Source organism: Mauremys reevesii, linkage group 5, assembly GCF_016161935.1.
Source record: "Mauremys reevesii isolate NIE-2019 linkage group 5, ASM1616193v1, whole genome shotgun sequence".
Classification (NCBI taxonomy): domain Eukaryota; kingdom Metazoa; phylum Chordata; order Testudines; family Geoemydidae; genus Mauremys; species Mauremys reevesii.
The window spans coordinates 9924903-9949329 of NC_052627.1; the positions used below are offsets into that span (position 1 = coordinate 9924903).

The 24427-nt window shown below is 43.6% G+C and overlaps 1 protein-coding gene across 8 annotated transcripts in view; it reads right to left on the minus strand.

The window, feature by feature from the left end:
• Positions 1-24095, minus strand: part of INTS10 (integrator complex subunit 10) — a 46833-nt gene extending 22738 nt beyond the window's left edge. For 2 of the 8 annotated variants that reach the window (XM_039541793.1, XM_039541801.1), the window contains exons 1-10: positions 23602-24091; positions 15757-15824; positions 15315-15418; positions 13452-13591; positions 12736-12817; positions 11600-11740; positions 9493-9664; positions 8541-8710; positions 1454-1587; positions 113-278 (exon numbers count right to left, since the gene is read on the minus strand). In XM_039541793.1, coding sequence (XP_039397727.1) covers positions 113-278; positions 1454-1587; positions 8541-8710; positions 9493-9664; positions 11600-11740; positions 12736-12817; positions 13452-13591; positions 15315-15418; positions 15757-15824; positions 23602-23898 — 1474 coding nt within the window. In that variant the 5' untranslated portion in view covers positions 23899-24091. Of the gene's footprint in view, positions 1-112; positions 279-1453; positions 1588-8540; positions 8711-9492; positions 9665-11599; positions 11741-12735; positions 12818-13451; positions 13592-15314; positions 15419-15756; positions 15825-23601 lie in introns of all 8 variants that reach the window. The other 6 variants (XM_039541795.1, XM_039541794.1, XM_039541799.1 and 3 more) reach the window with 6 other exon arrangements.
• Between the last annotated feature and the right edge of the window lie 332 nt (positions 24096-24427).

Below are 24427 nucleotides of genomic sequence, written 5' to 3' on the forward strand. Positions count from 1 at the left end.
GCTTCCAAAATAGAGGGTAATTTCAGAAATACCTGAACTGTATTTTAAACAGTCAAACAATTCTCCTCTAACAAGGAAGCATAAACACAGAAACGCCTGCAATCATCCTTACCTTTATCGAGTGATTCCAGAGAATAGAGAAGCTCCCAGCTCTCTCTTGCCAGTTTAAAGCTCTCTAGTACTTCAACAGAGTTTGCAAGGTCTGTCTTATTTATTGTGATGTGACGATTTCTCCCCTTCCCAGAAGGGTCTTCATCATCCGAACTCTGCTTAAGGATCAGTATAGACAAAAAACATTTCGCTCTCTTTAATTAAATGTTTTTCAAAAGAATCTTATGGAACTTCTGCAACATTGCATATAAGCTTCAAAGCAAACAATCCCAATACAAATATCTTCATAGTAGATGTTTCACTATTTCTATGCTTAGCATTAATTATAAATTAAAATTACTAACTCCTTTAGCAAAAAGAAATGAAAAATAGTGGAAAAATTGATATTTCACTCTAAAAATAAGCTATTGAGATCCTGAGTGCCATGTCATCATAAATAGCATCATAGAATCATAGATTATTAGGGTTGGAAGGGACCTCAGGAGATCATCTAGTCCAACCCCCTGCTCAAAGCAGGGCCAATCCCCAACTAAATCCCCAAATAGCCCCCTCAAGGATTGAACTCACAACCCTGAGTTTAGCAGGACAATGCTCAAACCACTGAGCTATCCCTCCCCCCAAAACAACTGAGCTATCCCTCCTCTCTAAAGAGTTCACTCTGTTACACATTGATCACATTGGGGGGAGGAATAGCTCAGTGGTTTGAGTATTGTCCTGCTAAACCCAGGGTTGTGAGTTCAATCCTTGAGGGGACCACTTAGCAATTTGGGGCAAAAATTGGTCCTGCTAGTGAAGGCAGGGGGCTGAACTCGATGACCTTTCAAGGTCCCTTCCAGTTCTAGGAGATTGGTATATCTCCAATTATTACCTTACCTTAAATTGTGGTATTGTTACCCAGATTGCACTAGAATAATTTATTACTGAAGTAAGAGCTAAACCTTTCAGTCAAACCAAAATCATGGCATACTGCAAATCACATGTAATTCTTCTAAAATGTGTACTTTTACTAACAATGTAATTCTATAAAATAGTATTTTTTCTCCTATGAAAGAGACAAACACATAACTATTATTACAGGCCAGCTATTATGCAATGGCACTTTGCCTATAGAATTCCTGCCTGAAAACACAGTACAATCAAATAGATAATCGTCTCAGCTCAGTTCCTTTCACATCATGATACTAGCACTTACAGTATTGGCAGTAAAATTGTTTTGTTCTTGCTACTTCTAACCAAAAGTCTCTTTCTTTGCATATTTTGGGCATAAACCGAAATTCCTAATGTTCAAAATTCCAAATGTGGTATAATTTCTATTAAGAATTGAACAGTCTAAAGGAGTTACCATTGTCTTCTCTCTTCCTTCTGCAAGTTTCCTCTTTTTATGTATGTGCTTGTTGCGATCAATATCTGTATCACCGTAGACACTGGACACATCCTCAAGGAGAACCAGTGGAACTTGGTTTGGAGCATTTGGCCCTACATTTAAAAATACATTAAAACTTGTTTTAAAAACTGAACTCATTGACCATTTGCCTGCTTCAAATTTTTCCATTCAGGCACGTTGTGCGGAACAATTTGAAAGTAATTCAACAAATTGTGTCAATGTTTAAAATACCCTGGTAATGATACAACTTGCTTTGAAGGGAGCCCTATCTTAGAGGTCACATATCCTCTGCCAGAAGTCATGGTGATTTGCTCAAAGCTGGCAGAAAATCTTGGAACCCGCTTCTAAGGGAGCAATCACAAGATATGTAAGCGTTTTAAGTATTTTGTCTCCAAGCACCATTTACTTTCAACTAAAAGCAATCATTAAATGCCGCCAGTCATCTGGTCCATTTGGCCAACCGCCTAAAAGCAACAACCAAAGAAAAATTCCCAAAGAACTCTTTACGGGAAAATGGAGCAGAGCCTTGACTGCCACTGAAGCCTCAAAAGAGGAATGCAGTAGTTTTATCACAAGATTTCCTTAGTAGTGTAACTTGCTTATGGCCTGCTCCTGCTGACTTCAGATGTGTGGGATCAAGCTTTTAGCTGGCTGCCCAAGTCTACTACCCCTTCCCATGACCATACCTCCAAAGAAGCTTAGTTGTAGGTAAGGATAGGAATGGGAGTCAGATCTGATTTCTACTTCCAACTGTGCCACAAACTTTCTGTTTGATCCTGGGCAAATCACTTCAGGTCTTAGTGCTTAAGTTTACTCATCTGTAAAACTGAGATAGGGAAGTATTATCTCCATGTGCCATAGTGTGCTGCCAGTATTTTGAAAGGGGATCTCCAAAAGTCTTTCAGTCCTTAATCTACCAACCCCCCCCCCCCTCAAAAAAACCTGTGTATTACGGGTCTGCATGCTTGCAGAGAGAAGGATGAAGGAATGGGGAATCTATTTCTCGGTCATCCCATTTAAAATCTGCCAGCCAAGAAAGGAGGCGATGCACCACCAAACATAAAATGAACATCGTGAAAATATATCAGCCAAAGCACTGATTACTGCCCAAGCCCGCAGACAGCCTGAGAGCTTATGAGAGACATGTGAATTGCCCCGCTCATCTCATAAACCTCCATCCACCCTCATGTGAAATAGGCAAGAGACGATTAATGGTTGTTCACTGAAGCTCTACATCTCAATAGATGCCACCCCAGTCCATGCACCTGGTGAGAATTCTGATAGATGGAGGTTGAGAGCTGCTGAAACATGTAGGCTCTCTCCCTTCTTTCTATAGACAGTTCCTCTCTGAAAAAGGAGGAGAAAAAAGCCCAGTGACGCCCATGGCACTGCACTCCACCGGTATTTGATGGCACAGCATAAATCAGCAAGAGATGTCACAAACATATATTGTATTACTGAGCTCGGGAACTGACTCAGTAGTACCAGAAAGGATGTGAGTGAAGCACAGTGCCCAAGGCTTGCATCAAATTGGGACAGAATGGAGTCCCTCGGAGTTCCTTCCCCAACTCTTCTCAGATAGGATGTGACTGTAGAAACATAGTAACTCATCGGGGCAGCACAAGACGTCCCCTGTTGGATCCAATAGGCTCAGAATCTTCAAACTACAGCGTTCCTGTCAGACCCACCCACAGTAACACAGACCCAAGAGGTGAAGTCCACTAATACTGGTACTGTCAGTGCAGAATTACCCCCATTTTGCAGACTGGGAAACTGTGGCCTATTTCGGGTAAGTGACTTGGCCAATGTCATAGGAAATGCTACACTAACTAGATCAGATGAATGATTTACCTAGCCCAATATCCTGACACAATCAGTGAATGGTGCCAGGTGCTTCAGAGAAAGGTGTAAATCCCCTTTCACGTAAGTTTCTTCAACAACCTGCCCACGCAGTATCATTCTTCCTAACCCCAACCTGCTAGATTACATCCCATGAATATTAAACAAAGGTTTATATTCCTTATACATTTTTATTCTAGCTAAGGGTAGCTGCAGAGGTTATTTGTGTAAATGTCTAATTTTCTCTTGAACCCTACTAAACTCTGCTCCAAGGAGGCTCCTCGGGGACTTGTTCTGGCTTGGAAGACCCAGGGCAGTACCATCTCCTTCACACAAGAAACAGCAGGGCTTGGCCTGCTCCTCTCCCCACCAAGAAAAGGTTGTTCCTGAGGATCCTGCTCTAGGTCACTGCTCTATCACTTACCCGAGATCAAGGAACTCCTGGGAGGACCCCACTCTGACATACCTAGGTTTCCATGAGGTTGTCCATCACTGTGGTATCTGAGTACCTTCCATGAAAATCAAACAAATGACCCCTCTGCTCTCCCCCGCCCCACGCACACACAAAAGTCTCTTTTGCAACACAGCTGGCAAGAGCAAGCTTAAGGTACTAGAGTGGGCTTTCCTACTAGTACCCTGTCTTCAACAAGGACAAGTGCAGAGTTCTGCACTTAGGACGGAAGAATCCCATGCACTGTTACAGACTAGGGACCGAATGGCTGGGCAGCAGTTCTGCAGAAAAGGACCTAGGGGTTACGGTGGACAAAAAGCTGAATATGAGTCAACAGTGTGCCCTTGTTGCCAAGAAGGCTAATGGCATTTTGGGTTGTATAAGTAGGGGCATTTCCAGCAGATCGAGGGATGTGATCATTCCCCTCTACTCAGCTCTGGTGAGGCCTCATTTGGAGTACTGTGTCCAGTTTTGGGCCCCACACTACAAGAAGGATGTGGATAAATTGGAGAGAGTCCAGCGGAGGGCAACAAAAATGATTAGGGGGCTGGAGCACATGACTTATGAGGAGAGGCTGAGGGAACTGGGATTGTTTAGTCTGCAGAAGAGAAGAATGAGGGGGGATTTGATAGCTGCTTTCAACTACCTGAAAGGGGGTTCCAAAGAGGATGGATCTAGACTGTTCTCAGTGGTAGAAGATGACAGAACAAGGAGTAATGGTCTCAAGTTGCAGAGGGGGAGGTTTAGGTTGGACATTAGGAAAAACTTTTTCACTAGTAGGGTGGTGAAGAACTGGAATGGGTTACCTAGGGAGGTGGTGGAATCTCCTTCCTTAGAGGTTTTTAAGGTCAGGCTTGACAAAGCCCTGGCTGGGATGATTTAGTTGGGTTTGGTCCTGCTTTGAGCAGGGGGTTGGACTAGATGACCTCCTGAGGTCCCTTCCAACCCTGAGATTCTATGATTCTATGACAGAATGTATCCATGTCCACACCTACATACACATGTAATAATCCTTGTACAAAGTACACCTTGTGAGGTACCATTTGAAAACTTGTAATTTGCTGGTCATTATTGTCCTGATAAAATGTGTGTGGCAACATTGAATGCAAAGTTATAAGATTCCATTGTAGGGCGTTCGTAACACATGTTCCAAACTCAGGTTGGCAAACAGTTCTCTCTCAAACACAGGGATGCATGCTCTGCTTAATTTGCATTTAAGCAGTAAACAGAGTCATCAAGAAGGAAGAGAAATAAAGGAAGCTCAAACAGGTGAGAAAAAAGGAGGGGACATCCTTCTCCATAGACATTGTGTCTCCTGGTACCCAGCTGGAAATGTTTTTCAACGTGGGAAATGAAACTATAAAAAGGAGGGGTAAAAACCCCAAGATACCCCCTCTCTCTCCCTGCCCATCACATTAAAAATGACTTAGGTAAGTTAGATATCTTCAAATCACCAGGGCCTGATTAAACGCCTCCTAGAATACTCAAGGAGCTGACTGAGGAGATATCTGAGCCATTAGCAATGATCTTTGAAAAGTCATGGAAGATGGGAGACATTCCAGAAGACTGGAAAAAGACAAATACAGTGCCCATCTGTAAAATGGGAAATAAGGACAACCCAGGGAATTACAGACCAGTCAGCTTAACTTCCGTACCCGGAAAGATAATGGAGCAAATCATTAAGCAATCAATTTGCAAACACCTAGAAGGTAATGAGGTGATAAATAACAGCATGGATTTGTCAAGAACAAATCGTGTCAAACCAACCTGATAGCTTTCTTTGACAGGGTAACAAGCCTTGTGGAGGGGGGGAAGCAGTAGATGTGTTTTTTCTTGACTTTAGTAAGGCTTTTGATACCATCTTGCATGACTATCTCATAAACAAACTAGGGAAATACAACCTAGATGGAGCTACTATAAGGTGGGTGCATAACTGGTTGGAAAATCGTTTCCAGAGAGTAGCTATCAGTGGTTCACAGTCATGCTGAAGGGCATAATAAGTGGGATCCTGCAGGGATCAGTTCTGAGTCTGGTTCTGTTCAATATCTTCATCAATGATTTAGATAATGGCATAGAGAGAGTACACTTAATAAAGTCTGTGAACAATACCAAGCTGGGAGGGGTTGCAAGTGCTTTGGAGGATATGATTAAAATTCAAAATGATCTGGACAAACTGGAGAAATGGTCTGAAGTAAATAGGATGAAATTCAATAAGGAAAAATGCAAAGTACTCCACTTTGGAAGGAACAATCAGTTGCACACATACAAAATGGCTGCCTAGGAAGGAGTACTACGGAAAGGGATCTGGCGGTCAGAGTGGATCACAAGCTAAATATGAATCAACAGTGTGATGCTGTTGCAAAAAAAACAAACATCATTCTGGGATGTATTAACAGGAGTATTGTAAGCAAGACACCAGAAGTAATTCTTCCACTCACTCCGCACTGATTAGGCCTCAGCTGGAGTATTGTGTCCAGTTCTGGGCGCCAGATTTCAGGAAAGATGGGGACAAATTGGAGAAAGTCCAGAGAAGAGCAACAAAAATGATTAAAGGTCTAGCAAACATGACCTAAGAGGGAAGATTGAAAAAACTGGGTGTGTTTAGTCTGGAGAAGAGAAGACTGAGGGAACATGATAACAGTTTTCAAGTACATAAAAGGTTGTTACAAGGAGAAGGGAGAAAAATTGTTGTTCTTGACCTCTGAGGATAGGAAAAGAAGCAATGGCCTTAAATTGCAGCAAGGGCGGTTTAGGTTGGACATGAGGAAAAACTTCCTAACTGTCAGAGTTATTAAGCACTGGAATAAATTGTCTAGGGAGATGGTGGAATCGCCATCATTAGGGATTTTTAAGAGCAGGTTGGACAAACACCTGTCAGGGATGGTCTAGGTAATACTTAGTCCTGCCTTGAGTGCAGGGGACTAGACTAGATGACCTCTCGAGGTCCCTTCCAGTTCTATGATTTATGGCAACTGAAGCGACAGAGGACAGATTCGTTGGATTCTGGGAGAAGGGGAACTGGCTTGATTTATGTACTATAGCTTACCTTATGTAGAGCTGTTAAGAAATTCTAGATTAAGTAATTACATACACAATACAGCACAAATAGTTTATAATATCAAGCAATAGTCCATAATGAAAGTCATAAGTGCAATTAGAGACAATTTAAATTGGACTTTCAGTATTAACAATACATTTCATGACTTATGAATGCCCCGTTTTTCAATATTAATAAGCATTAATATTTGCAAGGAATCTCTTTGGGATTAAAGAAAACAGGAGGGAATAAACATTGCTAATGGGGCTTGTAAAATCCTTCATATGAAGCAAATAGCTTGATAACTTCCGAACATAGCCTTTCAAAACCCACTTAAACCAGAGCTTAAACCATATCCTTCAGCTTTGGGGCCATGTCTAAGAATTTAGATCAATCCAAGCACAAGCAATTCAGAGCATCCTGATTTTTCTAAGATATTCTAGCTCAGATGTGGGCAAACTATAGCCCGGCCCCGGAGCTCCTGGCTCCTCCCCCACACCGGGCCGCGCTCTGGCCCGCCGCTCCCGCTAGGCAGCGTGTGAAGTGCAGCTGGCTCTGGCCGGGTGTCGCGGCTGCGAGCTCCTGCTGCTGGTAAGGGGTCGGGGAGCTTGGGTAAGGAAGCAGTGGGTTCTGGGGGATAGTCAGGGAGAAGGGGGAAGTTGGATGGGGTGGAGGTTCTGGGGGGGGGGGCGGTCAGGGGATGAAGGACAGGGAGGGTTGGGAGTGGGAGTCCCAAGGGGCCTGTCAGGGGTGGGGATGTGGATAAGGGTCGGGAGGGCAGGTCAGGGGACATTGGTAAGGAGGTGGGACCCTGGGGGGGGCAGTTAGGGGTGGGGGTCTCGGGATGGGGTGGTCAAGGGACGAGGAGCAGAGGGCTGTTGGTTAGGGGGTGGGAGTCCCGGGGGGGAGGGGCTGTCAGGGGGGCAGGGGTGTGGACAGGGGATCAGGGCAGTCAGGGGACAGGAGGGTTGGATAGCAGGTGGGGGCTGTCAGGGGACAAAGAGCAGGGGGGGTTGGATGGGTTGGGGGCTCTGAGGGGCGGATAGTGGGCAGAGGCCAGGCTGTTTGGGGGGCACAGCCTTCCCTACCCAGCCCTCCATACAGTTGCACAATCCCGATGTGGCCCTCAGGCCAAAAAGTTTGCCCACCGCTGCTCTAGCTTTAGATTTGAGTGAGGGGGAAAACATAGCAAGATTCACACTTTAAACACTCAACCTCTAAATTACTTTAAAAAATTAACATTTTTCTTCAAGGCCATGTTATTCCTTAAACCTGAATGAGCTATCTAAAACAAGCCACATTTGAACTTTTTAGCTTCAGCTTTTATTGAATTATGCATAAGCATATTTTTAATAGACCATCTGGAGGGAAGTATTATTCATGTGTTTATAACTCAAACTGCTCAACCGATTTTGTGCAAATTTTCCAACTCATCTCTGGTCTGAAAGCAAGCTGGAAATTTTCAGCTCCAAGAAAGTAAGTTTGATAATGTTATGAACAACAGTAAAAAGGGAAAAGAGAGGCTGAATGCAAGCTGGAACTCAGCCTTAAGTACAGCACTAGAAGATATGCCAGATACAACGCACAGGTAGAGATTTAGGCTAAGACATTTACCTTTAGAGGAAATAATTTCTAAAGCTTAAAACAGCAGTTCTAGAAGAGTTTTTATATTGTTTATATCTGAAAGATCTTTACTCATTAGTGTTTTAAAAACTAACCTTGGAAGAGAGATGGCTGGATGTTGCTGACATATTGGAATGCATTCTTAAAGAAGACCAACATTGTGGAATACACTACTTGATTCTTATACTGCGCATGGGCTTCGTTATCAAAATTACTGATGTATCTGCAGAGGTCTTTCATTCTGTGTAAAATATCACCAAAACTTCTAAAGGGTAAGAGACAATCAAAGAATACAATCCATTACAAAGACTTCTAAACTCAAGAAAAGCAAATGAAAATACACATTGCAAATTTAGCAGTAGTTTGGGGAGTGGGAAGGTGACGAAAAGGATGTCACCATCTAGGACTCACTGCCCTAGAAGGAAATACAATGTATTCCGCAGACAATCGGACAAATTACTGAGCAGCAGTCAGAGATCCAGGTAATTCTGGGGCTTGCATTTCCTCGGAAAAACTGGAAAGTCTTCCCTCTCACCAGTTAAGAAGGATACTAACATACTTAGAGACAAGTAAATAAAACAAGCTTTTGCTACACCAGTAAATCATGCACTGTGGACAACAAGGAACAGGTGAAGGTGAACTGATGCAGAACACAGTTTAATGCAAGTGTAAGTAAGGGCAAACTCACTGTCTAAATAAGGTGCTGAACACAGTTTGTTCTAGCCTATGCTTGCAATTCAGTGTTTGTGCCTGGGAATGTTAATGAAGAAGTTCAGCTGCACCCATTGCTGCTGTCTGTCATCACCAACCTAGTAGTTTTCTTAGTGTAGACCAGGCTACCGAGTCGATCCTTATGCGGTCAACGTTTACAGAGGCTCAACAAAGCCTACATACGTGCTCTGGGTTGTATGCTTTTGAGAAAAATACGGGGCTGAAATTATACAATGTAACTTAAAATTCAATTTGTTCTATAGTCCAGTTTACTGAAGAATTGAAAAGCCAAACTCTCCTAGCAAACCACCATAGGAAAAAGGACACATTGCTCACCTTCTTCCTTTATCCATCTGCCATTCACATCTCATTCCCATGACAGACAGTATCTTAAACAGCCTCTCCCAAGGGTCTGTAATCTGGGATGATTTCTCAGTCAGACCCTCTATTACATACTTCTGAGAGCTACGTTTGCTGGGGGACATGAGATCAGAGGTATCTTGTGAACCTAGAAAAAAAAGGGGAAAAAAAGTTCTCTCCTTGTGCAGAAATCAAATTAGTTAAAGTCGCTATTAATTTTTAAAAAGAAAAAATAATCAAGTAGAAGAACAGTATATTTGGGTTTTCAGGATAACTATGAAATCCTATCTGAGCGAGGGAAAAGATAAAACCTGATCAGACTTTGGAACTACATGGCACTTCACACACTACAAGAAACCTGATCGAATGACATCCAAGCCTCTATTTCATAAGTAACTAAAGTTATCCACAATTTCACAGAAAACAAACAAGTTGAGACAAATTAAAAAGAGTAAGTAAAATCAGGATCAAGACGTAGGTGTGTCTCAAAATGTCTAGTCTGAAAGGACATCTCAGCTGTCTTAGATCTCTGTATCTTTGTTAATTTGTGTCAAACATTCTCCAAATGCAGTTGTATGTAGTTTCTTTTATGTTTGGCCTTATGTTCTAAGAAGCAGAAGAGTTTTTACTGGTCTGAGCTCTATTAACATTATTTTTCAACAAGGTCCATCATTGTTTGGTGTACTATCACACCAAATCGCACAAGCACAGCAGTGGCGGGTCTCGTTAAGTCCTTGGACTGGGAACCTCCCAGGAAACCCCAGATGCTACAGAACATGTAGGTGTTGGAATTTAGCAGATGACATTTTTTTCTCCTAGCAACATGCCAAAGCTCCAGCATGGTATTAGGGGAACTGTACTGCTGAACACGCCAGCTTTAAGGCTTAAACTTAAAATAGAGGCACTGACTAATAGACTAGACCTTTCAGCCCCGTGAGTGTAGCCCCAAGAGTCCTGCTTTGGGGGAACTAGACATGTAAAGGAGAATATCGGCTTCCTTTTTTAAAAGGAGGGTTAGTTCTTTTCCTTGCAAACATAAAGTTATAAACCAAATATACCAGTCACTATGGTCCACTGTAACAAGCAATTGGGTGCTATCACATTGGAGGCTGGGGAAGGAGACTTTAGATTCCCCCTGCTCACACACATTTATGGAAAATGAGGCAGTTAGAGAATATGTTTTCCTTAGATTCTACAGTGGTTCTCAAACTTCATTGCTCCGCAACCCCTTTCTAACAACAACAATTATTACCTGACCCCAAGGTGGAGAATTGAAACCTGAGCCTGCCCTGCCCCAGGTGGTGGGCCAAAGCAGAAGCCCAAGGAATTCAGCCTGGGGCAGGGGGTCTGTAACCTGAGCCTCATAGCCTGGGCCTGAAGCACTTGGGCAGTGGGGCTTGGACTTTGGTCCTGGGCCCCAGCAAGTCTAATGCCAGCGTTAGCGACTCCATTAAAACAGAGTCGTGACCCACTCTGGGGTCCCGACCCACAGTTTGAGAACAGCTGCCTTAGAATAATCTTGCCAACCCTCCCATATTCGTTAGTCTCACCCTGTGCATAATGCTTGGATAATGAAGGACAGGAATTTATTGTGTTGTGCAGGGAATCAAAGAAAGCAAAATCTGTTTCACAGCCTAACTCCAAATATGTCAAAGCCATCCCTGGGCTACTTGTCCTCAGTAGAGATCCAATGGCAAAGAGTTAGGGAATTAACCTGGTGTGACGTACGCTAACTTCCAACACAGGTAATGATATTCTGCTAGCCTAAATTCACATCATATTTCAAATGGATATGAAACTCTTTCCTACCCTGAACTGCTTTGTGGCGCTCACAAGGGCCATTAGATATCTGCTGCATTATCTTACTGAAATGGCTGCATTTCATAGTGGATGTAATGATCCCTATCTTTTACCCTCCTTACAGGATTATTTAGTGTTCTGACATCAAATGAAAGATCCTGTGAAACTGTACAATATTTTTATTACCCCAACTCAGTGGCAGATATTACGTAAAATGAATACCTTATTCAGTTACACTAATTTAGAAGAGGATTTTAACGCAATTTGGTAAAAATGTTCTTACCTTGATACTGGTTTTCCGTTTGTGTAGATCTAGTTACATAATTAATATAAAATTCTGCTGCCTTGTTCAAGTACTTGTACAGCAAGCTGGCAGGTAGTCGAACATCAGGGTTGTTAATGATTAGAGGAAGAACATCACAAACTAAGAGGTGAAAAAAGCACATTGGGTTTGGTTTTTCTGTTACTTGTTTTGGCTACATAAGAGTTCAAAATCAACAATGCAAGTTTCCAGAACCTTCTGTCTAGCAAAATATTATCTTCCTGGCATATACCGAGAAATTCAACAAAAACATAGAACACTTTTGCTGAAAAGCTGCAATGTAACAGCTTTTCTTAGAATTTCTTAGAATTCAGAATGATAACACACAAGAACCCCAAAAGAGAGACAAAGCAAGCTGTTCCCTAAATCAGAGAGGCACAACTCAACCTACCTTACTCTAAGTTGGCTCTTTGAAGACTAACTATGAAAGACCCAGATCACACACTTTCTTATACAGCTGTCTAACCTGCAAGCCTTAAAGTGAAAGACTGTAATTTTAATACATTTTTCAGTACACCACAGCAAATATCACAACAGTTAGCCACTAAATGCCCTGTGGGTCCTGTCCAGTTTTTGACCAGTTGTAGTCTGAACTAATTTTAAAATGATTTTCAAACCAGTTTGAACCATAGAGTAGACCTGGTTTAAGGTGGCCTAATCTGTTTTTTTTCCCCCCTGAATCTGTTCCAAGGTCAGACTGTCCTGAAACCATGTAAGCAAAAACTGGTCAGGCTGCCTTAAACTGGGCTTCCACTAGGGCTCTAAATGATTTTCAAATTGGTTAGAAAATTTCCCCTGCATAAATAGGTCTTAGGTGTTCACTTCCATAAGACTATACAGTAACGTAGAATTCAACATATCGCTTCAGCAAACAGATGATATACTAACAGTAGCCGAATTTTTGTGACAGCAAGGTTAAAGATCAAATCCAAGTGTCCTCTGCACATCTGCTGTAAGGACTGCCAACTCATTTCACACAGGCCATTAAACTAAAAAGATTTGTTCGATACCAACCTAGGCAGACAAGTTCTTAACAGATGGTACCAAGCTTTATCACTTAGTTCTATAATAAAACAGACACACTTGTATTTTCTTACCAAATAATTTCCTAAAGCAATTGACTGGGGATTCTTGGTCCTCAATATTTTCAGCCTCTAATAACGTTTCTCCTAGGCCCACCTGTGTAAGAAGTGGTTAAAATGAGTATCTACTCAGTACTTTCAGAAGTTTTTGGAAATATGAGATTCAAAGCAATTGAGCAAACACACTCCCGTCAGTAGCATTCCATCATGTACTGAGATTAGTACACTATGCAATTTTCATTTACATTTTACAGTTAAACAGCAATGTCTTAGTATCTGTGGAGTCAATTTCAGGGGACACATCCTAAAGTAAAAATACACTGCATTACATATTTCAGTAAGTTCACTGTCTCTCACCCTTCTCCTAAATAAGAAGTAACTGACAAAGCAGTGAAGCAGTATCATTTTTTAGTAAACTACATTTCATTTTAACACAAGATTACAATCTCTCTTTTTTTTTTTTTTAAATTGTTCTGTCTTACTTTTAATCATGGACTCACCTGTGGACTTTACAAAGAAAGACTGCTTTGCTTTCTTGGGTTAATTTTACACTTACACCTTTCATTTGGGGGTCTGAAGGTATGACAGCAGCACTTGCCTGAAATATCACCTGCAAGTCTGGAGTTAAAAAAAAAAACAACCCACCCTCATCTGACAAAGCACATAACATGGACACAAAGGCATGGGCTGATAAGGTTGTTAACAGCAAAAAGGAGCTAGTTTTTTCTTACCCCATGCTGCACCACAGTCTCTGGGAAGCGTCGTAGAAGCAGCAGTAGCATTTCTGCCCTTTCTAGTGTATTAAAACACTGCTCTGTGGCCTTTAGTAACATTTCACACTGAATTCGACCAGGAAGGGTCTCAAATAAACCTGAAAAAAAAATCAGTTATTGAAATAAAAAGCAATCTATCTGAATTGAGGAGACAGAAAAAAAAGCAAAAGAATAATAAATGTTGTCTTGTTGTTCAGCGCTCTTGCAACTACTATGATGTTTTAGATAGAGAACAAGCACCCATATCTATGTGAAGAGCAATGTATATACTTTTCTAAGTATATTTCAGGGTAAAGTACCTGGTTAATAAAAGTAAATTTTAAAACAATTTAGAAAATTTAAAAACTACATTATAGTAATGCATGGGAACACTGAAATCAAAACCATTTAATATTTGTTAAGACAGATGGTAGCCTTATCATGAATTCCCATTGAGATTTTTAATAATGAATGTTGTATTTAGATAAATAATTTGTTTATAAGAGACAATGGCCTATCATATGAGTCAACAATATGATGCTGTCACAAAAAAAGCAAATGCAATTGTGGGTTGCATTAAGAGAGGCATAGCATGCAAATAATGGGAAGCGATAGTACCGCTCTATTCAGCGCTGGTTAGACCTCAGCTGGAGTGGTGTGTACAATTTTCGTCACCAACGTATAAAAAGGATGTAGAGAAACTGGCAAGAATTCAGAGGTGAGTGACAAAGATAATCAAAGGGATGGAATGCAGCTACATGAGCAAAGGCTGACGGAACTGGGTATGTTTAGTTTGGAAAAGAGGAGATGAAGTGGGGGGGACAGGATAGCAGTCTTCAAACATTGCCATAAAAAGATGGAGAAAAGTTGTTCTCTCTTGCCACAGAGGGCAGGACAAGAGGCAGTGGGTTCAAACGACAGCAGAGCTGTTTTAGATGAAATCTCTGGAAATACTTCCTAGCTTTAAGAACAGTAGGACAATGGAACCAACTGGGTAGGGAAGTCACGGAATCTCTTCCACTGGAGGTTTTCTAGAAGAGGCTGGAGCCATCTGTCTTGCATGGCTTAGACACAACAAATCCTGTATCTTGGCAGAGGGTTAGACTAGATGACCCTTTCCGTCCCTTCTAACCCTATGGTTCTATGATTCTGTATCCTTTATTAAACCCTTAAGAAGGTCAATTTCCAAGAAGGTCTCTTGTCAGTATCAACACACTAAGGCCATTCTATTGATTGGTGTCTTGTTTGAGTCATTAGAATGAGTGGCAAAAAATCGTGGGCACCTCCGACCCTGTGTAAATGAGAAAAGGAGTCAAGAAGTAGTAGTAGGAGTGAAGTGTCTGGCTAGAAATAAGAGTGCTACATATTCCTTCTCATACATTTTCATCGGAGGTATTTATGAATGTTTGACTCTATAATCACTACACAAACTGTTCTCCGTGACCTGCTCCCACATCCTTCGCTAACTGTTCTGGTGCACGTCCTTAGCCAGCAAACTACATTTAGTTTGTCAGATTCAAGACCTAATTTCACAAGCCACTTGTGGGTTCACCAAATCCTCTCCTAGCCACCAAGAGGTTGTTCCCTGGCAAAGGATACTGACATAGGAGTGGAGCTGGTAGTTGCACTTCTCATAGTGCTTCAGCTCCCTGCCCTGCTTCTTCCCCGTGTCTCCTAAACCTAACAGTGGGTGAGTCTCTGTGGCTGAGAGTCACTGTATGCAACAGACCACAGATAGTTCATCAGACTAGGACTTGTGGCTTCCAAATCAGCTGTGTAGCCTGAGGATTTATTCTTAGATTCCCACTAGATTCCACCTCTGCCAGATGACAGAGTCCTTACCTCTTAAGAACTGAGTCTGCTTATCCTGTGAGTCATTCCTTAATGCTGATGTAATGACATTAATCTCCCTCCACACCACTGGCTGGTCTGGAAAATTCACAAACCTGGAATAAAGGGTCAGGCAAAAAATTAGAATAATCCCAAATCCAGTTTAAAACAGAAAGCTTACTTTGAAAGCACCTGTATGAAGAAATGCAAAAGAACATTTTGCTTTCATGGCTGATTTTGTTTTTAAAAGGATTAGTAAGATCTGTGTAGTTTGCCTACAGAAAAAACATCTCATCAGCATTAGATCTCTGAAGATCCTTGCACTCCCATCTTACGATAAAAGTACTGTGGTATACAGCATGGAAAATGACGAGTGTTTTTAGAGTTCTAGGTTCAGCTAAGTTTACAATACACTTTCAAAAGAGAATTAAGCAAAAGCATTTCTGTTACTTACATGTCATATAACAGTCTGCCAGCTGATGCTGTCCGCTCAGCATTCCTCTCAATAGTGTACATTTCATACTGAAATACAAGAGAATGGAACAATAGCCACACTTTATATCCTCATGTACCCACTTCGTTCTTCCATACTGACACCTGTCACTAACTTGTCATAATGAGCCCATATTTGAATAGTAAATACTGAATCCTGTGGCACCTTATAGACTAACAGACGTTTTGCAGCATGAGCTTTCGTGGGTGAATACCCACTTCTTCGGATGCAAGTGCAACCCAAAGAAGTGGGTATTCACCCACGAAAGCTCATGCTGCAAAACGTCTGTTAGTCTATAAGGTGCCACAGGATTCTTTGTTGCTTTTACAGATCCAGACTAACACGGCTACCCCTCTGATAGTAAATACTGAAAGTACCACAAACAGTATTCAATTCAGGAACTAAAAACTGATGGTAAATATTTGTAACCATACAAAAAATCTTACTTTAACTGCTATATGTTTTAATATTGTTAAGATAAATAAGTTGATTTTATCTTCTCTAAAATAAAAAAAGCAATGGCAATACAATGAACTCCATCAATTACACAAGCAAATTTACTCCCAAGGATACTACTCAAATTTAGTTCAAGTTTTGACAACACCTAAGGCCAATATAAATAATGGAAAACTCCAATGGAAAAGATTATTTTTATACAAATAAACATCCTGCTGCAAAGCCTGAAACCCAAACACTGCAGCACTGTCCTCCTGCAGGAGACATAAAAATTGACTAAACCTACTATCAGAGGGGTAGCCGTGTTAGTCTGGATCTGTAAAAGCAGCAAAGAGTCTTGTGGCACCTTATAGACTAACAGCATGCTCTAAAATGTCTGTTAGTCTATAAGGTGCCACAAGACTCTTTGCTGCTTAAACCTACTATAAAAGTAATGAAACTGACTGGTCTATTTTCATTGTCTTTGCTGGGTGAAATGCCAAAAGCAATTGAACTTCTACGAAGTTTTTATTTTTAACTGCAGGAAAGTTTAAAAAGCAAACCAAAACCATGATCTTTAACTTGACAATGCCTGTGCAACTTTCAGAATAACACCCATTTTCACCTGATGAATTGTGACATCCCTACCCTCTTTGGAGTTTGCCAACCGTTCTCTCTAGTCTTCTGCTGAAGGAATCTGATCAGTTTCTTGCATATCCAAGTACCCACTCTTGCCTCCTTCAAATTCCTCTTTGAATCCCACTTCTATGAAAATTTTCTAGGTTGAACTCCTTACTGAGTCCATGCATTCTTGCATCTTCACCCTTGTCCTGTATATCATATTTGTCTGAATTAAACTGTGAGTTCATGGGGAAGGCAGGTTCCAGTCTTTAAATTTTCTGTAAACCACCATATACATTTATGAAGCTGTGCAAATTTAGTACAAAATAAAGGTAAAAGATTATTCAAGACTGCAAAGTGAAAGGGCCAGATGTTCCACTGGTGTAAATCAACATAGTTCCTTTGACTTTAATGGAGCTATGCCAATTTACACCAGTTGAGAAGTGGGCACAAACTCTAAGGTCAAGAAATGGCAAAGTTAAAGTTAACTCTGTACCTTTGAATGTTTGCATTACAATACAGCATTTTTACTATAGGATCACATGCTGTTTTACCACAGGACCAAAGCCTCATTCAGTGTGCAGACTACACCATGTACAGTGAACAAGACAGCAGTGCAATTTTTTGTAAATAAATTATTAGAACAGAAATGAAGATGAGAGGTGCACATAGTCAACTGTATGTGACAAACTTTACTTTGTCAATGCACATTAATTTACTTTCATTTTTTGAATAAATGTGTTCTCCTCTCAAATGAGTGAAACCTGCCTCTGCACTGTACCCATCTACTACTCTGTGCAATGAATGGCACCATCTATCCCGTGTATTGAGTGACAATTCAACTCTCACAGTTGGGTACATTCTGTGTAAGTTTATGGTGTATGTTAAGAGATTTATGCCAGATTTACACTGTTGTAATTAAACAGAATCTGAACTGTAAGGAAGCGGGGATGACAGGTACCACCACTTTGTTCAATATGCACCACACCAACTCATTTGCTGCATTCTCTCCACCTAAGTATTAATGATGCAAGAGCCTCAGAGAAAAATGAGTTTGCAATAATATAATTAAAGATTGCAGATATTCCAAAACACAGGTCATTTGCTGAGGGCCTCCTTCCTCCTTGCTAAATTACATAAAGGTACAATAGTTACTTTTTTAAATATTATTTTTCCTTGGAAACAGTTGCTGTAATTGTCACAGGAATGTTATTTGTTCATGAATGAGAGAGCTAGTGGGGCCACACAACTGGGAATAGAAGGAAAGGTGGTAAATGACAATGTCTTTTGTGAGTCACATTATGACAGTTTGAAAAGTCCTATCAAACACAAAATGGCAGTTTCTTCAAGTGATATTAAGTTAGGAAATGCCAAAGTTATCAATGCTTCGCTTTCAGCCTTTGCCCCCCTGTAATCACTTAGGAGCATGCTTAGCTTTTAGCACTAGAACGTAAGAACATAAGAACGGCCGTACCGGGTCAGACCAAAGGTCCATCTAGCCCAGTATCTGTCTACTGACAGTGGCCAATGCCAGTTGCCCCGGAGGGAGTGAACCTAACAGGCAATGATCAAGTGATCTCTCTCCTGCCATCCAGCTCCATCCTCTGACAAACAGAGGCTAGGGACACCATTCCTTACCCATCCTGGCTAATAGCCATTTATGGACTTAACCACCATGAATTTATCCAGTTCTCTTTTAAACGCTGTTATAGTCCTAGCCTTCACAACCTCCTCAGGTAAGGAGTTCCACAAGTTGACTGTGCGCTGCATGAAGAAGAACTTCCTTTTATTTGTTTTAAACCTGCTGCCTATTCATTTCATTTGGTGACCCCTAGTTCTTGTATTATGGGAATAAGTAAATAACTTTTCCTTATCCACTTTCTCCACATCACTCATGATTTTATATACCTCTATCATATCCCCCCTTAGTCTCCTCTTTTCCAAGCTGAAGAGTCCTAGCCTCTTTAATCTTTCCTCATATGAGACCCTCTCCAAATCCCTAATCATTTTAGTTGCCCTTTTCTGAACCTTTTCTAGTGCTAGAATATCTTTTTTGAGGTGAGGAGACCACATCTGTACACAGTATTCGAGATGTGGGCGTACCATGGATTTATATAAGGGCAATAATATATTCTCAGTCTTATTCTCTATCCCCTTTTTAATGATTCCTAACATCCTGTTTGCTTTTTTGACCGCCTCTGCACACTGCGTAGACATCTTCAGAGGACTATCCATGATGACTCTAAGATCTTTTTCCTGACCCATTGTAGCTAAATTAGCCCCCATCATATTGTATGTATAGTTGGGGTTATTTTTCCCAATGTGCATTACTTTACATTTATCCACATTAAATTTCATTTGCCATTTTGTTGCCCAATCACTTAGTTTTGTGAGATGTTTTTGAAGATCTTCACAGTCTGCTTTGGTCTTAACTGTCTTGAGTAGTTTAGTATCATCTGCAAACTTTGCCACCTCACTGTTTACCCCCTTCTCCAGATCATTTATGAATAAATTGAATAGGATTGGTCCTAGGACTGACCCTTGGGGAATACCACTAGTTACCCCTCTCCATTCTGAGAATTTACCATTAATTCCTACCCTTTGTTCCCTGTCTTTTAACCAGTTCTCAATTCATGAAAGGACCTTCCCTTTTATCCCTAGTAGTTCTATTGAAGTCAAGCATGTGCTTAAGTGTTTGCAGGATCAGGGCTGTATATGTTTTCTATGGAGGTTTTCTATGGCATTCCCTAGTTTGTTTTGTTAAATAAAAAAACTGAAATAGAACCCTGATTATTTGCCTTGACAATGCAACTAGGCAACACGAGAATGGCAGAAGTGAAAAAAGTGCACATCCAACTTAGAACACCCTAATGAATGAGGCCACATCTACACTTAACATTTAAATTTACATAGTTACATCCCTCGGGTTTGAAAAATCCACCCCCCTGAGCAATGTGGCTATGCTGACCAATCCCCAGTATAGATGCAGATAGATCAATGGAAGAATGGTTCCATCACCCTAGCTTCTGTTGCTCAGGGTATGTCTACACTACGGGATTATTTGGATTTTATAGAAACCGATTTTTGGAAACAGATTGTATAAAGTCGAGCGCACGCGGCCACACTAAGCACATTAATTCGGCGGTGTGTGTCCATGTACCAAGGCTAGCGTCGATTTCCGGAGCATTGCACTGTGGGTAGCTATCCCATAGCTATCCCATAGTTCCCGCAGTCTCCCCCGCCCATTGGAATTCTGGGTTGAGATAACAATGCATGATGGGGCAAAAACAGTGTTGCGGGTGATTCTGGGTAAATGTCGTCAGACAATCCTCCCTCCATGAAAGCAATGGCAGACTATCATTTCGCACCCTTTTCCCTGGATTGCCCGGGCAGACGCCATAGCACGGCAACCATGGAGCCCGTTCAGCCTTTTTTCACTGTCACCGTATGTCTACTGGATGTTGCTAACAGACGTGGTACTGTAGCGCTACACAGCAGAATCCCCTTGCCTTTGCAAGTTAGCAAAGATGGTTACTAGGTCTACTGTACCGTCTGCTGCCTTGCAAGTTGACAATGATGGTTACCAGTCATACTGTACCATCTGCTGCTGTCATGGGTGCTCCTGGCTGGCCTCAGTGAGGTCGGCTGGGGGCGCATGGACAAAAATGGGAATGACTCCCCAGGTCATTCTCCTCTTTAAGTTTTGTCTAAAGAGAGAGTAAGTCCTGCCTAGAATATCAGGCAAGCCTACTAAAGAACCAGAAAGGCAAACGGCCACTCCGGGTCAGAGCCCCAGACATCCCACAGAAATGGTGAGCTGCATGCCATTCTAGGGGGTGCCCCTGCAACAACCCCACCCATTGCTTCCCTCCTCCCCCACCCCGCCTGGGCTACCATGGCAGTTATCCCCTCATTTGTGTGATGAAGTAATAAAGAATGCATGAATAAGAAACAACACTGACTTTATTAATCTCTGCTTGCAGAGGCAAAGGGGGGAGAGGAGGGCAGCCTCCAGCTGCTATGATATTTCAGGCAGGAGTGAACCTCCAGGAGACAAAACTGAAAGAAGAGAATGACCAGCAGTCATTCCCATTTTTGCCCATCACCGAGGCCAGCCAGGAGAACTCACGGGACAACAATGACGGATATCAGCCATACTGCACCATCTGTCATCCGCAAGGCAAGGGAAGGGAAGGAGATGCTGCTGTGTAGCACTGCAGCACCGCGTCTGCCAGCAGCATCCAGTAGACATATGGCGACATTGAAAAAAAGCGAGAAACTATTTTTTTCCCTTTGGTTTCACAGTGGGGGGGGGGGGGGGGGGGCTGACGACATATACCCTGAACCACCCATGACAATGTTTTTGAACCTTCAGGCTTTGGGAGCTCAGCCAAGAATTCAAATGGTTTTCAGAGAGTGCGGGAACTGTGGGATAGCTACAGTCGTCAGTCACCCCTCCTTCCATGAGTGTCTATTTTGCTTTCTGGTACGCTTGTCTCAGCTCCTTAAGTTTCATACAGCACTGTGTTGAGTCCCTGTTGTAGCCTCTGTCCATCATGGCCTTGGAGATTTTTTCAAATGTTTTGGCATTTCGTCTATTGAAACGGAGTTCTGATAGAACAGATTCATCTCCCCATACAGAGATCAGATTCAGTATCTCCCGTATCTCCCGTACGGTCCATGCTGGAGCTCTTTTTGGATTTGGGATTGCATGGTCACCTGTGCTGATCAGCGCTCCACGCTGCGCAAACAGGAAATGAAATTCAAAACTTCGCGGGGCTTTTCCTGTCTACCTGGCCAGTGCATCCAAGTTCAGATTGCTGTCCAGAGCAGTCACAATGGTGCACTGTGGGATAGCTCCCGGAGGTCAATACCATCGAATTGCGGCCTCACTAACCCTAATCCGAAAGGGCAATACCGATTTCAGCGTTACTCCCCTTGTCGGGATATTGATATTAAGAGCCCTTTATATCAAAATAAAGGGCTTCGTTGACTGGATGGGTGCAGCATTAATTCAGTTTAACGCTGCTAAATTCAAAATAAACTCGTAGTGTAGACCAGGCCTCAGCGAGGTGATATTCCTACACAGATGGAAAAAATCCTTCTGTCGGTGTAGGCTGCATCTATACAATAGGGTTATACCAGCATAGCTACAGTGCCCCAGGTAGCTGACAGTGAGAGCCCCCCTCTCAGCCCCATGTTCCCACTGTCAGTCCTGGGCAGCCGACAGCGGAAAAGTAATAATGGACTTTATTACTGCAAATAATAAGATCCATTATTACTTTACCACAATTTTCCATGGCTTGTCCATAACTCAGCCACAATTTGTTGACAATCATCCTGCAATTCAAGTAGGGTCTTAGTAATAATTATCTTTTGTATGCCAAAATTCTTACATTTGGAATTCTGTAATGTATCATTTTATACAGCTGTGCCTTCTTTGACATTGTGGGAACAGAAAGAAGCACTGCCAACACACAGCAGAGGCTATGACTCTCGCATCATTAACCACTTATTGTTCCTATAGTCCACTTGTGTTTTTACTTTAATTTGTTTCACCAGGTTGGAATTTTGTTATGCTGAAAGGTGAAGAGAAAGAAAAGCATTTGAGCTGACTGGGACTGAAAAAACTTGTGTCTCTATGTCTTTCCCTGTACTCCATGTACTCTGGACTACCACTTCTCTAGTATAGGTTTTTATTTTCCAGGCTAGCTCTAGCAAGAGCATGACTAAGGCCCCCAGTCCTGCGAAGGTCATGTCTACAAGAAGATACCAAGGAAAGCTCAAATGAATCAACTGAAGACGCAAAGACAATGCATGTAAATTAAAGCACATCAAACCCTGTGTGGATGTGCTCTCAGAAGGAAAGGGGTTCCCATGAATGGCAACTTTACTGCCCTGCAAGAGCAATCCCCAGGGCATTTAACACGCTGAATTCACACCTTTAGCCGATTCACCTGAGTACCCCTGCGTGGGGCAGCCCTCCTGTCACTCCACGAGGGGTGCGCCAGCTCAGGGTGAGGCCTCAGCACAGGTACATCCCTGCAGCATGGGCCCTCAGCCACGCTCCAAGTGGTTTGCAGGCTGGGATGCAGCCAGGTCCCCAAGGTCCCCACCATGGCAATGGGCATGGTATGACCACCCACATGTGAGGGGCCTAGGCCATGTGCTGCCATCACCCTCCTCCCCAGGGTTCAGAGGAGGCTGGCGTCAGTGCTACCCTTCAGCTCAGGGCAGAGGAAGGCCCCTGCTGCCACGGCTGGCTCCATGTGGTTAGACCAGCCAAGTACCTCAGATGCTGACTTGGGGAATATGAGGACCAACCCCATCCATGCTCCCCTGAAGCTGCCGCAAGGCACTGTGGGGAGGAGGCGCGAGGCACAGGGTACATACAGGGTGGAGGGGGGCTGCCGCAAGGCACTGTGGGAGAGGGCGCGCGCCGCACGCAGGGCTGGAGGGGGACTGCCGCAAGGCACTGTGGGAGGGGGCGCGAGCCGCACACAGGGCTGGGGGGGCTGCCGCAAGGCACTGTGGGAGGGGGCGCGAGCCGCACACAGGGCTGGAGGGGGGCTGCCGCAAGGCACTGTGGGGAGGGAGCGCGAGCCGCACGCAGGGATGGGAGGCTGCCGCAAGGCACTGTGGGAGGGGCCGCGAGCCGCACACAGGGCTGGGGGGGCTGCCGCAAGGCACTGTGGGAGGGGGCGCGAGCCGCACACACAGCGGGCGGCCGGGGTGGGCTGCCGCCCTGACCTGGATGTTGAAGTCGGCCGGGTAGAGGCTCCTCGCCGTGATGAGCCAGGCCTTGGCCGCCCACAGGTCCCCCTGCACCAGGTCCCGGGCCCGCTTCACCAGGAACTCGCAATCCCCCTGCGCCGACATCCTCCGCAGCCACCGGCTTCTTCCCCCTCCCAGCGCGCATGCGCGGAGTACGGGTGCTCCCGCGTCACAGCCCACGTGATGTCTCGAACGCGAAGGGAAGCATAAGGCAGCCGCCCAGTGAGGGCTCAACTGTCGTCCCGCCGCGCGCGGCTCTGCGGGAAGCCGCATCCGCCATGTTAGCTGCGGGCAGCAGGTGCACTTCCGGCGTCAGCGGGACTCCGGCTCTTGGCCCGCGGGGCCTGGTGCCGTGTAGCGTCCGCCGCAGCGCTGGGGGCGGAGCCAGCTGCCCCGCCGCTTCTCGGCACCTGCCTGCGCAGAGGGTGGCCCGGTTCCGCCCGCGCGTGATACACCGATACCCTGCCGCACGTGCCGGGCAGCCCGGGGTGCTGGGGCCCAGCTGGACACAGGGTGCGCTCCGAGAGTTCCGCCCCGTCGCCAGGGTGATAGCCCCGCCCACCCCATCTCCAGGGAGACAGCATTTCCCCCATCGCCATGGTGATGGTACCTTTTCCTCCCATCACCATCACCATGTAAAACATGATTCCTCCTCTCCCAGTCCCCTCCATTGGCCTTTCTGCAGAAGATCAGACTCTAGATGGTCACAATAGGCCCTTTTGGTCTTAAAGTGTATGAATTTTGGTAACAGTGCAGCAGCCCCTTCCACACACACACGTGTTCCGTGGTGCTGGCATGGCCC